The sequence below is a fragment of the Ochotona curzoniae genome, unplaced genomic scaffold (assembly GCF_017591425.1).
Source record: "Ochotona curzoniae isolate NIBS_2020 unplaced genomic scaffold, NIBS_Ocur_1.0 contig_2321, whole genome shotgun sequence".
Taxonomy (NCBI): Eukaryota; Metazoa; Chordata; class Mammalia; order Lagomorpha; family Ochotonidae; genus Ochotona; species Ochotona curzoniae.
In genome coordinates, this window is record NW_024465421.1 from 18,431,314 (window position 1) to 18,445,257 (window position 13,944).

General features: G+C 47.2%; 2 protein-coding genes across 5 annotated transcripts in view; one reads left to right on the forward strand and one right to left on the reverse strand.

Moving 5' to 3' along the window:
- CLEC16A (C-type lectin domain containing 16A) overlaps positions 1-13,944 on the reverse strand; it is a 183,448-nt gene that overhangs the window by 108,759 nt on the left and 60,745 nt on the right. For all 4 annotated transcript variants that reach the window (XM_040973335.1, XM_040973334.1, XM_040973333.1 and 1 more), the window contains one exon: positions 13,165-13,265. In XM_040973335.1, coding sequence (XP_040829269.1) covers positions 13,165-13,265 — 101 coding nt within the window. The remainder of the gene's footprint in view (positions 1-13,164; positions 13,266-13,944) is intronic.
- LOC121151672 (60S ribosomal protein L36a-like) lies at positions 3,585-3,936 on the forward strand. Its single transcript, XM_040973337.1, has one exon. The coding sequence runs from the start codon at positions 3,606-3,608 to the stop codon at positions 3,924-3,926; it is 321 nt and encodes a 106-aa protein (XP_040829271.1). The 5' UTR covers positions 3,585-3,605; the 3' UTR covers positions 3,927-3,936.

A 13,944-nucleotide genomic window follows, 5' to 3' on the forward strand; every position in this document is an offset into this window, starting at 1 on the left:
GGCATGTGGCAACGGTCGGCAGAACCAGGGGCAAACTTGAATTTCCAAGGGGAGTTCCGGTTTTATTTCTTTCCTATCTATGATCACTCTCCCTCCTCAGAAATTCTGGAAAATGGGAAATCTGGGGCAGAAATCTTTTAATGACAGGAAAAAAAAAAGTTCTGAGGTTATCCTGATCCTTCTTGTTCAGTGGCTCTGCTCTCTGGAAAGGGGGTATCCCAGAGGATCGAACACATTTCAATTTAGCAAAGATTTAGACTCTAATTTTTTCCTTTAGAAGGGAAATCAAGATCCAGAGATGTGAAAACGATTGTCCAAGACCACAGAGCAAGACAGAGGCACAGCCCTAACCTTTATAAATGATTCTGAGAGATTCCTGGACAGGGTCCAGATGGGGAGAGGGGAGAACCAGCCTCCCAGTGAACCGCCCCAGAAGCAGCCTGCAGGAGGCTGATGACAGTGCCTGACCCGAGGTCTGCATCCCAGGGACACAGGGAGCAAGTGCAAGTGCAGGAGGAAATTTGGATATTTGACCTCTCGGGACCTCAGTCTCCTCAACTGTAAAATGGGAGAAATGACAGTAACTGCGTCCTTCAAGAATTGTGATTGAAATCCAATGAGAAATAGCATGCAGGCTCGGGTCACTGTTGCCTTATACTATATACAGGTGGGAATTGTCAGGATGAGCACAGATGATGTTTCTCTATTATGTCACAAAAGGAAAGAACAAAAGATGGAAATGGAAAACCTAATGGAAGCTAAAACAGAGCTTAGAAGACGGTCCAATGAGGGGATGCTGAGACATAGGGAGCCTGGCTCAGGCTGTATCTGAGAGATGAAAGGGAATTTGCCTGCAGCTGGACGGGGCGACAGGTGAGGACAGCTAGGAGCAAGGCAATGACTGATCTTGTGTTTGGGGAGTGCTTGGTGGAAGGTTGTGATAAACCAATGAGCCAGGTGATGGGGAAAGGGCAGGCAAGGTGCAGGTGCCGGGATCCCTAGAGGGTGACCAGTGGAGGGGCCGTCTGAGAAGCAGCTAGTGGGAGGCGACATGACCCAGCTGTGATCTGGTGAATTGGAGTGTGGTCTCCCCTGAAACAGTCCTGGCATTACCATGCCTTTCATATCAGTCTATTTCATGTAACACATGACAACACTTTGTAAAACAAACCCTTTGAACATCTCCATTCTTTCTCTAAATTTTCTTCCAGGCCAGGTTCCTCAACACCTCTCCCTTTTCTTTCTTCCATGACAGACTCCACATCCCTTCTGTTCCTCTGGATTTTTCCACTGTGGCCTTGGCTTTTCAGGCCCATGCAGCAAGACAAACACTGCAGTCGTTCCTCTGGGTCCAGCCACCCAGGAAAGCAGTCAGTGGCCACTGGTCATCAAGTGCTTCTCAAGCAGGCCTCATCCTTCATCAAAGTGCTCTAATGCTTAATAACACACCTAGGTCTCCTTGGGTAAAGACAGGGTGTCTGGGAGGATGAAGCCATAGACAATGAGATTTCTTTTACACAACAAGCCCTGAAAAAATGGCAACCATGAGTCAGGCATGCTGTGTGAAATGCCTCATTAAATCTTGACCACTACCTGGGAAGTAACTAACATGCTTTTGTTTTACAGGTAAGAAAACCCTAGGCTGAACAGGCTAAGAACCTCTGGGGTCATGCAGGCAATGGGAAAGCCAGAAGCTGCATACAGCTCCTGACTGCCCACTCACCTTCCATTTTCTCTGCCTTTGTCCCACGACACTAGCTTAATTCTTGTTTTCCCCTCTCTCTGCTCAAGTTACATGTGTCATCGCATCTGGCAGTGTTCTGAGCACAGACCATCATCCATAAATGTTTACTGAATTAATTTTTATAAGAGCTGAGTAAATTTGATAATTAGCAATTTCAGTCAAATTCAGTATTCTGATCAGACACATCTCAAAATCAGGGGAAAACAGACATTAAGCAGAAGCCACAATGCTACAACCATGCAGCCCAGCACAGCTATTACCTTTACATCAAAGGTGCAACACAACTGCCCCTAAGTGGCACATCACAGGCAAGGGAAAAAGCACAACAATTCTTTTTTCTTTTCTCCTTTGTTTTCCTTCCTTCCTTCCTTCCTTCCTTCCTTTCTTTCAAGGGAAAAGGCACACAAATTCTTCTTTCCCTCCCTCCCTTCCTTCCTTTGCTTGTAATAAGCATTACAACATCACTTTGCTTAGGAAGGCATTTAATCTGCAGAAAACCTTTGATTTGGGCTTAAACCACCTGTTCCTGAAAGAGAATGGTAGCTGCCAGCTCAGAATGAATAAAGTCACTGCCACATTGTGTCAGCGATACACACGCCTGTGACTGGGAAGATCACACATGGGCGAGGACATACCTGCATACACACAAACACTGCCATTTTCAGTTACAGAAAGGCAGGTTTTATTGCAAATCCAACAGTTCCTTTGTCAGCTCTCTCTCTGACTGAAACAAATGCAGAAGCTAACACACTGCCCTGTTTGCTCAACACTTAAGTGCCTGGCAATACACAAATTCCAAAGAAACCCTGGCAGTTTCTCAGGGCCAGGAAGACGCCCTGGGCAGCTATGATTCCCAGCAGGTCCCAGGCGTCCCTGCTTCCCCCAACCCTAGCAGCTGGCCTTGGGCCCACAGGGGTCAGAGCCTGTGCTGCTGCCCAAATGAGTCAGAGCAGGGTGTCCCTTCTCCATGGGGTGGGGCTGGGGATGGAACTCCCAACTGGCGGGTGTGGCTGCACACTGTAACTTGGACCCAGCGTTCCCCTAAGTTCAGTTTCTGGATCTTTCCCACTCAGAGGTAGATCCTATTCAGGGCAGAGGCATAAAAGACATAGACCAAAGCTATGTGGAAAGAATTAAACAGACAAACCTGATGAAGAGGCTGTGATCACACCAGGTAAGTAACATAAAACATTTGCACATTTCTTTTTGATCACATGAAGTTTCCTTGGCCGCAGTATAAACATTGCCAGCTTTGGAACACTAGATACTAAGCTATTTCAAAAGTTTACCAGATGGTGGGCTTGTTTCCAAGGTCCTTCCAGGCCTGATTATGTGGCAGCTGAAAACCATAGGATGTTTTGCCAGCTCTCTGCCTGGCAAAAGCTTCTCTTGACTTTCTTACCTTTCAGCCCTTTCCATATCATGCAGACATATTCCAGTAACTTCTCAGCAAATAGAACATGACAATGGGTCCAGAAGTCTTCCTAGGTAAGCAGTGGGAATGGAAGGGGCAGGGGTGGGAAGGGTGGTGGAGAAAGCTGCCCAGTTCACATCACCCTCCTCCGCACTCTCGGCTCAGGGTGTCACAGACAAGACCAGAGAGGGCAGGAAGGCTGTACTTGTTCTCAGACACATGAACAAGACATCCACTGTGCAGCTCTGCTGTTCATGACAAGTACCCGCCATCAATCCTCTCTGTGGTGGGATATTCATTTTGGTGCAGTGTCTAATCTATTAGGATTTACTAGACCTAGGCTCATGTTTTCATTAAAACTGCTTTTACGTCAAAAATTGTCTTACTAGGAAAAAATTTATCAGAAAGAGACCATCTTCTTTTTCGTGCCGGTATCGTTCCGCAAACATGGTGAACGTTCCTAAAACGCGCTGGACCTTCTGCAAGAAGTGTGGCAAGCACCAGCCCCACAAAGTAACACAGTATAAGAAGGGCAAAGACTCCCTCTATGCCCAGGGGAAACGGCGTTATGATAGGAAGCAGAGTGGCTATGGTGCGCAGACTAAGCTTATTTTTTGGAAAAAGGCTAAAACTACAAAGAAGATTGTGCTGAGGCTTGAGTGTGTGGAGCCCAACTGCAGATCCAAGAGAATGCTGGATATTAAGAGATGTAAACATTTTGAATTGGGAGGAGATAAGAAGAGAAAGGACCAAATGATCCAGTTCTAATCTTCATTCTCGGCTTTGTTACAAATTGAATAAAGTCTTAAGATTATTGTTCACTTAATTTGTTTTTTGGGGGAGGAAATAAACTGGAGCCATCAATAAAAAAAAGAAAGAAAGAAAGAAAGAAAGAGACCATCTTGAGGATTTGGATAAGAGGGGCTAATGGTCAAGTGCAGCTAATGGCCTGTCTTCTGACTCAAGGACCAGCCAACCGTGGCCAATACCACCACTACCGCCACACTACCATCAAACAACCAGCAGGATGCAGATCCTGGTGCCAACAGGCCAGGACTAGAGCATGCAGCAGTGGCAGGTCCCCCACCAGACAGCCTCCCCACGCTCCAGGTCTCAGTATGGCAAACTTTAACTTTCTGGTTTCTTTCTAAACCTGTTCCATGGCTTATGCCCATTGGCCTTGACATGATACTATCATTTATTTTGTAGTGGTAGGAGTTGGGATCTCGTGGTGACATTGGAATCACACAGAACTACCCATCCTCAGCCCTGATCTTCTCCTCATCTCTCCATCCCAATAAACAGCCCTGCATGGTTGCTCAAAGCAAACTACAGGGCTCATCTTGGACTTGCCCCTTACATTCAGCCTGCATACCCAATCCAGCAGCAGCTCCAAAAGATCTCACACGTCCTTCCAGTTTCCTCTGTCTCTCCAGCCAACAGCCTCATCCAATCCACATCATCTCTCGCCTGGACCACTGCCCCAGCTTCCTAACCAGTCTCCCAGCTTTCCCTGGGACATACTCCTCCACACACCATTAATCTACTTTCCACACAGTAGCCAGATGGCTCTTTTAAAAATGACTATCTAATCACAGCATTTTCCTACTTAAAAATCATCTGTGGGTTCCAACTATCTTAGAATAAAACAGATACTGCCCTTCATGCTGTTCAAGGTTCTTTGTGATCTGGTGCCTGCCCACCCAGCTGGCCTCAGGTTGCTAAGCATTCTGCCTGGCACAGGTACAAGCTCTTCTTGTCACTGTGCCTTTGCACAGGCTGTGCCCTTTGCCTGGAGTGCTCTCACCACAGCTCTTTGCAGAGAGGACTCCTTCTCATGCCCTGAGGTCCAGTGCTGCTGCTGCCCCATCCAGGAAGCCCTATACTCCCACCACCAGTTATTGCTCCTTTGCCCTCTCTACCCATTCCTTTCTGCCATTTCTCACAAAACCCAACTTCTCTTCTGGTTCCCTTGGACAAGACTCATCAGCCTTTTTCCAGGTCCCCTGGAACATAGCACCCTGTGCCCAATAGCAGCCTGCACACAGCAACCCTTGCTCAATGACAGGAAGAACCTCCAGGTTTGATCTCCAACACTGGCCACAGCCCCCAGCTCTCTTGGCTTCTGGCTGAGACTACCATGAACAGCAGATCAGATGACTTCCAGACAGGACTGGCCTTCAGCAGCACCCCTCCCCACACAGCTTGTAGCATTCAGTTTAATCACTGTCCGTGCTATCACCTACACTGATTCCAGCCCACCTACCACCAGGGTCATGTGGCTTGCCCTAAGGAACACATGGCAGCTCTGTAAGTGTGTCCCAACCTGTGCCCCCATGGCTCTGGTCTCTCCCAACCCTCTGGTGGCTTTGTTCTTGCTTCCCTGACCCAGGGATCCAGGAGCTGGCTCCAGGCCTGCCGCCAGGCACACAGCCCTGTACTGTGCTGCCAGTCTTCTTGTGGCCTTTCCTACCACCCTACTGTTCTCTAGCACCAGGGCCTTGGTCAGCCAGCAGTCTGTGGCCTCGTACAGAGCAGGTATTCCACATGCATTTGCAGAATGACTACATGAGTAAATTCATCATTAACAACTTGACCAACTTGGAACAAAAGATTTCCCTTTCAAAGCACGCAAACATGGTAGCCACATGGATTAATGACATCTGCCTACTTGAGAAACTTTCAGGGATTCCCACTGCACAGAAAATAATTTATGTTCTTTCTGTGAGGGTGGGCGCTGTGGTACTACAGTTAGGCCACTCCATGGCACACCCACATGCCACACTGAGGGCCTCGGTTTGGGTCCTTGCTGCGCGTCCATGCCAGCTTCCTGCCAATGTGCCTGAGAAGCAGTAGATGATGATGACTCAAATGTCCTATCACCGATGTGGTAATCCCACTTGGACTTCCGAGTTCTGGTAGCAGTCTGGCTAAGCCCTGGCTATTGTAGACATTTAGGGAGTGAATCAGGAGATGGAAAATCTTTCTGTCTCTATCATTCTACCTCTCAAATAAATAAAAATAGGGCCCAGCACGGTAGCCTATTGGTTAAAGTTCTTGCCTTACACATGACAGGATCCTATGTAGGCACTGGTTCTTTTTTTTTTTTTAAATCAGGTATATACAGAGAGGAGGAGAGACAAAGAAGAGCTTCCGTCTGATGTTCCACTCCCCAAGTGGCCACAATGGCAGGAGCTGAACCGATCCAAAGACAGGAGCCAGGATCTTCTTTCAGGTCTCCATAAGGGTGCAGGGTCCCAAGGCCCTGGGCCATCCTCACCTGCTTTCCCAAGCCATAAGCGGGTGCTGGATGGGAAACAGGGCTGCCAGGATGAGAACCAGCACCCATGTGGGATCCTGGTGCATATAAGGCAAGGATGTTAGCCACTAGGATACTGCACCAGGCCTCGGTGCCAATTCTAATCCCAGCTGCTCCACTTCCCATTCAGCTCCTTGCTTGTGGCCTAGGAAAGCAGTCAAGGATGGCCCCAAGCCTTGGGACCCTACACCCGTGTAGGAGACCGGGAAGAGGTTCTGGCTTCGGATCAGCTCAGTTCCAGCTGTTTGCGGGCATTTGGGGAGTGAACTAGCAGATGGAAGATCTTTCTCTCTGTATCTCCTTCTCTCTGTACATCTGCCTTTACAATAAAAATAAATCTTCAAACATATATGTATATGTGTGTGTGTGTATATATATATATATATAATTTTGAAAACTAAAAATGATAAGGCTCTACCTGAAAGTGCTCATTATGTTGCGTTTCTGCTCCCTCTCCAATTCTACTTCTTATTCCTTCTAATCTGGCCATGTTGGCCATCCTGTCATCAGAGCACTCCAAGCTTGTGGCCATCTTGGGGTCTTTGCTGTTGCCTGACCTGTTATATTCCTTCCTTCTATTGTCACACACTAGTTCCTCTTGTCATGCAAGCTTCTGACAGTCCTGTCCTGACTGCCCAGGCTGGCACAAGGCCTTGTCCCTTCCCACTCCCCATCATATCCCCCTGGCTCACCAGTTTGACTTTTACCACTGAACCTCTCACTGTGTGGAATTACACTTTTTGGGTTACTGTCTCACTCCTCTAACACGACCCAGGAAGCCTAAGTCTGGTTCTCCATCCTCACCAGGGGGCCTGGCATCCACTAGGGGCTTCTGAAACAGCTACTTGAAAGGTAATGGGATCAATGAGCAAACAGCACCAGCAGGAAATGAAAACAGGAAGAAATTCTCTTAAATCTGCAGTTCTATTCTTATAAGAAATCTCCAAGACAGTGACAGGTTTCCCGGGCACAAACTCAGGAAGTTGTCTCTTCAAACCTTTTCACCATACCAGTCATGTGCAAGCCACAACTACAGTAGGTCATAGTACAATCAGGTCTCCAGGGGGAGGTCTGTCAAGAAAGCCACCATCTTATAAGGCAAGGAATTCATCAGCGTCCCTTAGAGCCCTGCATCTCCATCACTGAGAGCACCTTCCCTGCAGAGGCTTGCAGGAAGAGGGAGTCCCTGGGACCTGCTACATGGCTGAGAGAGAACTCATCAGTAAACATGGGTCAAGTCCTGACCAGTACCAGGTGCCAGCTGCAAGGGCATGAGGAGGGCCATGGCCTCTGTCTTCCAAAGCATAGCGGTCTGGATGGCAGAGAAAAAGTGCAGTGAAAATACAGGTCTATTTTCACTGAAAGAAGCACCATAGAAACCTCAGAGAAATTAAAATCTTCTGTTCGCAAGAAGACACTGTTATGAAAACAAATGGACATTCCATAGACTAGAAGGAAATCTTTGCAAAACACATCTGCTAATGGACTTGGAGTCAAAATATGTGAAGAACTCTCAAAACCCAGCAATAAGAAAATAGGCAACCTAATAAAAACGAGGCAGAGAATTTGAAAAGATCCTTTACCAACGAAGGAATGGTTATAGCAATTAAAACAAGATGAAAAGGTATCCTAAGTCATTGGGTGAATGCACAGTAAGACATTCCTATACATCTATTAAAAAGGTGGGGTGAGCACTGGGCAGAGCAGCTGAAAGGACGCCTGGGATGCCCACAATCCTCCATCCTGAGTGCTGGGTTCCAGTCCCAGCTCCACTTCCCACTCCAGCTTCTGGCACATGTGCACCCTGGGAGCAGTAGGTACTGGCTCTAATATTTGGGCCCCCGTCATCCATGTGGGAGACCCTGATTGAGTTCCTAGATTCTAGCTTTGGTCTGTTCTGGGATTTGAACAGTGCACCAGCAGAGGGTACAGCTCACTAGGTCTCCATTTCTCTGCCTCTATGCTTTTCAGACAAGTAGGGGACGTGGTAGGGGCAGAAAGGTGACCAAAATCAATATTGACAGCAAAGTAAAGAAATTGGAGCTCTCATACACACCTGATGGAATGTAAACTGACAGAAGCAATTGAGAAAACATTTGGTAATTTCTTAAAAAAAGGCAAACATCCACTTCCCATATGGTTCATTCTATTGCAAGTATTTACTCAAGAGAAAAGGACACAGGTATCCATATTAAAATGTTCCTACCAGCTTTATATGTAATTGTCAAACACTGGAAACAAAAGTTCATTACGAGATAAACTCGTACCCTGTCATAATGACATATTATTTAACAATGAGAAGAAACAAACCATTAATAATACATACAGTAACACAGAAGGGCCTTGAAAAATTAAACAGATTAAAATAAGTCATAGGATGCATATGGAAAGATACACTACAAGCATTTATTTGCAGAAAATACTGACACATCTAGTGACAGAAGTCAGTCAGTGTTGTATGGGGAGCAAGGTCAGGAGACGAGAAAAGGGCACAAGAATTTTCTGGAGTGACATGAGTACAATATTTTCATTGTGCTCAAGGTCCAACAGTATTCATATCAGAAATTTTAAAGGGTATATTTCAAACACGTGAGGTTTATTACACATCAGTTACAACTTTATAAGACTGTTTTTAAAGAAGATGCCTTGGCTTCCAGCCAAGATGGCTTGGCTTTACCCTCCTGATCAAAGCAACCCAGAAAATGAGACCAAATATACAAGACAAGGGTGAGCAGACCCTTGCTGGGGAGCCTGGCAGCCCAGGAGGGTGACTGCAGAGAAGGGGAGACTACTTCTCAATCCATTCTAATAGGAAAACCAGGGAATTACAAGAGGACTACAGTATTATTCATGATTACAGCTACAAAAATCCCTAATAAAATGTCAGCTGATAAAATCCAGCACTGTATGTAAAATGCAACCCCGGGGGCACCGCAGAGTGAATGTCATTTGAAAGCACTGGAAAGAGCTTCCTGCAGAAGTTGACTCACGGGTGTACCCCAGGCTGACAAACATAGCTTTAACAGGTGGTGACGCTGGGGAGAGCAAATGGCAGGAAAATTCACAGATGAATATCAGAAGGTGGCAAACTGCCCAGGGTCAAGTAGGCATGTTTGTACCAACTGGGTGGCTCCCAGGCTACCAAAGAAAGTCCTGTCCCTGGGATATATCCCCCACTCTAGGCATACCTTGGAATGACCCTGCTCCCACCCCAGTCCAACCGTATTACTCCAGAGTTAGACACACCAAACAGAAACAATCAGATCTGCCCAAGATTTTGAAATTCTAATGAGGAGGTGCCCTGCCTGGATGTGCTGAGATCAAATGAGCATGCCTAAAGGCAGCCCCACCCAGGAACGCCTGCTGCTCAAGTCTCCAAAGCTGGCTGCTGCTTGTGTTTCCCTAAGCTCTTCAGCAATTTCTTGCATCCCAGAGCAACCTCAGAGCATTACAGACTTTCCTTGTAGCTTAAATTGGCAAGAGGCAGTTTCTGTTGCAACCAAAATAAATATATGGGTTCAACAAGTATCATGATATTGGCCACTAGATTTATTTTTATGAAAGAGTCTGTCACTACACAAACATTCTAAAATCCCAGGGACACAGGTAAGGCTCTGTGAAGGGAATTCTTGAGAATCAGATAACGTTGAAAAGGTGAGTATGATCTGCGTTTACCAAAAGACAGTACAGGAGGGTAGAGTTTACAGGAGAGGAAAGGCACTAAAGGTTTCTATACACTTGTAAAAAGACCATTTACTTATTTGAAAGGCAATGCGACAAAGAGGGAGACAGAGAGATCTGCCATATGTACTGGTTCGCTCCCCAAATCCTGCAACAGCTGGAGCAGATCCTGGAACTCCACCTGGGTCTCCCATTGGGGTGGCAGAGAACCAAAGTAGTTGGTTCATCATTTGTTGCCATCTTAGAGACATTAACGAAAAAGCTGGATTGTAGGCAGAGTGGCTGGGGCTCAAACTGGCACCCTACTGTGAAGTGCAGGTGTCCCAAGTACTTGTTTAACCCACTTGGCCACAACACTCACCCTACCACTAAAAGTTCTGAGCAGGAACAAGATATGTCTAAAGCAATCTTACTGTAAAACGATTACTAGGCAACCTATAAGGCAAGGAGTATAAACTGGCAATATGAACTGGGAGTCTGTTCATTGATCCAAGTATGAGAAAATGGCCACTGGAATGATATGCCCAGACCTTTCGTACTCTCAAACTGCTTCTTACTTCCAGCACCTGGCTTGGAGCCAGGCCCTCAGTGGGCACTCAGAGTGGATCAAAGCAGGGAAAGATCAGTGCTGGGCCGAGGGGTTAAGATGCTGGTTAGGATGTACGTGTCCCAAAGCAGAGCAGCTGGGTTTGATTCCTGACTCCAGCTGCCTCCTAGTGTGAACCCTGGGAGGCAGTGCTGATGGCCTGGGTGGCTGAGCTCCTGCTACCCATAAGGAATACCCATCTCCTAACCCTGGTGCCCTGGTGGTGATGAGAAATTGGGGAATGAGTAAGCAGGTGGGAACCGCTGTCACCTCCATATTTCAAACAAATACATAAAAGTTAGGGAGCAAAAAGGGGAAAACAGGTAAATCTAAGGCAGTTTCAACCTTAGTTGGCAATTTTAATGAAATAGAAGTGGTAAGAAGTCTGACAGGTTAAGATGTGTTCACAGGAATGAGTGTGTCATGGTAGACCACTTCGAGGCACTGCTTGTGCTTCCACAGCACTTCCCACGTGTGGGGTTAGGAGTGCAGAGCTGGATTAGGAGGGCACGGGGTATGGGGTTTGGGGGTAGTAGGCAGTCTTGGGGGCGCTCAGTCAATCTCCTGGAGTTTCATTTGCTTCCTAGAATGAAGGATCCTATGTGCCAACTGCTGAAGAGTTCACAGAGGTATGACAGTGAATGAGGCTGTGATAGAAGCATTATCAGGATCCGGAGTTTACCAGGTTTCCTTTAAAAGACTCAGCCTGGGAGCCAGCACTGTGGCATAGTGCGTATAGCAGTTGCCTGCAACACTGCACCCCATATGGGTACTGGTTCAAGTCCCAGTTGTTCCACTTCCCATCCAGCGCCTTGCTAATGTATTGGGAAAACAGTGGTTAGGCCCCTACACTTACATAGAAGACCTGGATTAAGCTCCAGGCCCTGTTTCTGTCTTATTTCAGTGCTACCTGTTGCAGTCATTTGGGAAGTGAATCAATGAATGGATGAAAGATCTGTATGTATGTGTGTCTTTGTGTAACTGATTTTAAGACTTTCAAATAAATAAATAAGTAAATCTTTTAAAAAGTCAGGCTGAATTATCAGACCAATTTATTCATGAGCATGGGTATCATGGCCTGTCCTGGCCACAGAAAGGACAGCCTGGGAGCAATGGCATTCAGGATAGGAATGGTCCAGATAGACACAGGGAAAAAAATATTACCTTGGGCCTGGCGCAGTAGCCTAGAGGCTAAAGTCCTTGCCTTGCATGTGCTGGGATCCTATACGGGTACCGGTTCATGCCCCAGCAGTCCCGCTTCCCATCCAGCACCCTGCCTGTTGCCTGGGAAAGCAGTCAAGGACGGCTCAAAGCCTTGGGACCCTGCACCCGCGTGGGAGATGTGGAAGAAGCTGCTGGCTCTGGCTTTGGATTGGTTCAGTTGCAGCCATTTGTGATCGCTTGGGGAATAAACCAGCAGATGGAAGCTCTTCCTGTCTCTCCTCCTCTCTGTATATCTGACATTCTAATATAAATAAATAAAAATTTTAAAAAAGACAATATGGCAATTCCACATGGCTGTGAAACCATGCATTGCCTGGTGAAGGTGTGAGAGGAGTCCAGAGGCAAGGAAAAAACCGTCACCTCCACCAACAGCTGTGAGGGCTGGGGGCAGGGCAGCCACAGAAATGAAACACACTGGCACACTGTGACATGGGTTTGTGTGGAAAAAGGAGAGTTAGGGGGCAAAGGAGGAAGCCTCTTAACAGGTATCTTCTACCTATATCCCAGTTCTACCTAAATCTTCAGTTGATGTAATGTCTCTTGGATGCCAAGTCTAGCTCTTGGCAGAGGCTAGAAAGCATGTTCCTACACTCTTCCTCAAGGAGATCCAGAAGCGGAGGCTTCGGAATATGCTGTGTCCAGCAAACAGGATAGACCCCAGTGGCTGCCCCCAGCCGCCAGCAGGGAAGCAGCGAAGCAGTGCTCACGAACTCCATCAGTTCTACAGCTGGGGCCGGGTCACAGCCTCAACAGGGGAAGCCAGAGAACCACATGTCTTCAGAAAGGAAACTGACACTTCCACCAAACCCACCCCAGGTCTATTTCAGCAAAATATCCAGTGTTATAAATAGCAAAACCAAGATGACAACTTGACTGATTTCAGTTCTGACATTAGCAGGGAGCCTGGGTGCTAAGGGACAGAAAGTAAACCACAGTGTGAAGACATCATACTGGGACACACAGCCAGCGCTCTGCCCTCCCCCTGATGGCCTTAATGACAGACTCCTATGGTTCAGTCTGCAGAGTTGGAACCTGAGAGTTCCAACACATTCACAGTGCAGTTTCACTGGAGTCTGTGGGAACCATGGAGGAAAGCCTGGGCAGGAAGCACTCTTCTGGCCCTCGGGCGGCAGAGAGAAGGACCCAGGCGAGCAACAGAGCCACAAGCAGGACAAAGGGCGAGCGCACGTGCTTACCTTTGTTGTGAGACATGGCGTAGAGGAGGCAGAGCACAAAGAGGGCGTGGTAATCGTCCTCTGGGCTGTCCAGGGCATGGTACACCATATCCAAGAAAGGTCTGGAAAGGAGGAGGGGACTGCATGACTTCTGTGGCATGCATGTGTCAACAGTGCACACAGAGCACTCACTACCCATGTCTCTTAGGCTGGGTGGGCAGTGAGTCCTTGGGGTGCCCAGTCCAGTACCACGCACCAAGAACACTAAAACAAAGGAGCATAGACCCTGTCTTCACGAGGGGAAACTCTAGATGGGACAAATCGTGGAGTCATTCAACAACCTGTCTCCTGGCATCCCCAACACTGGGGATCAATGACACAAATTTCCAGCTCTTGGGCACAGCCATGCCAGTCAGCAGTGACTGAACACACACATCCTCCCTTCAAAACAGAGGGTCACAACAGAATGAAGAAAACAGGGCAAGATGATCAGCACAGACAAGACACAAACAAGAATCTCAACAAGTTAAAAAAAAAAATCATGGGGCCTAGGGCCAGACTGCCTGGGTTAAAATTCTGATTTTTCTAATTTTGTCTCTTCTGCTGCAAACCCTTGGGCCAGTTACCTAAAATTACTTTGATGGAGATTAGAAGCCTGCAGGGTTACTTGTGAGGATACCAAAGGCATTCAGGACAGGCTCAGGCATCCTGGAGGCTCCCAAATGCCTGGGTGCTGTTCTTCAGTTTCTATTTCCAATATTCCAAAGGCACTTCCCCATGGTTTCATTTCGACAGGAACCT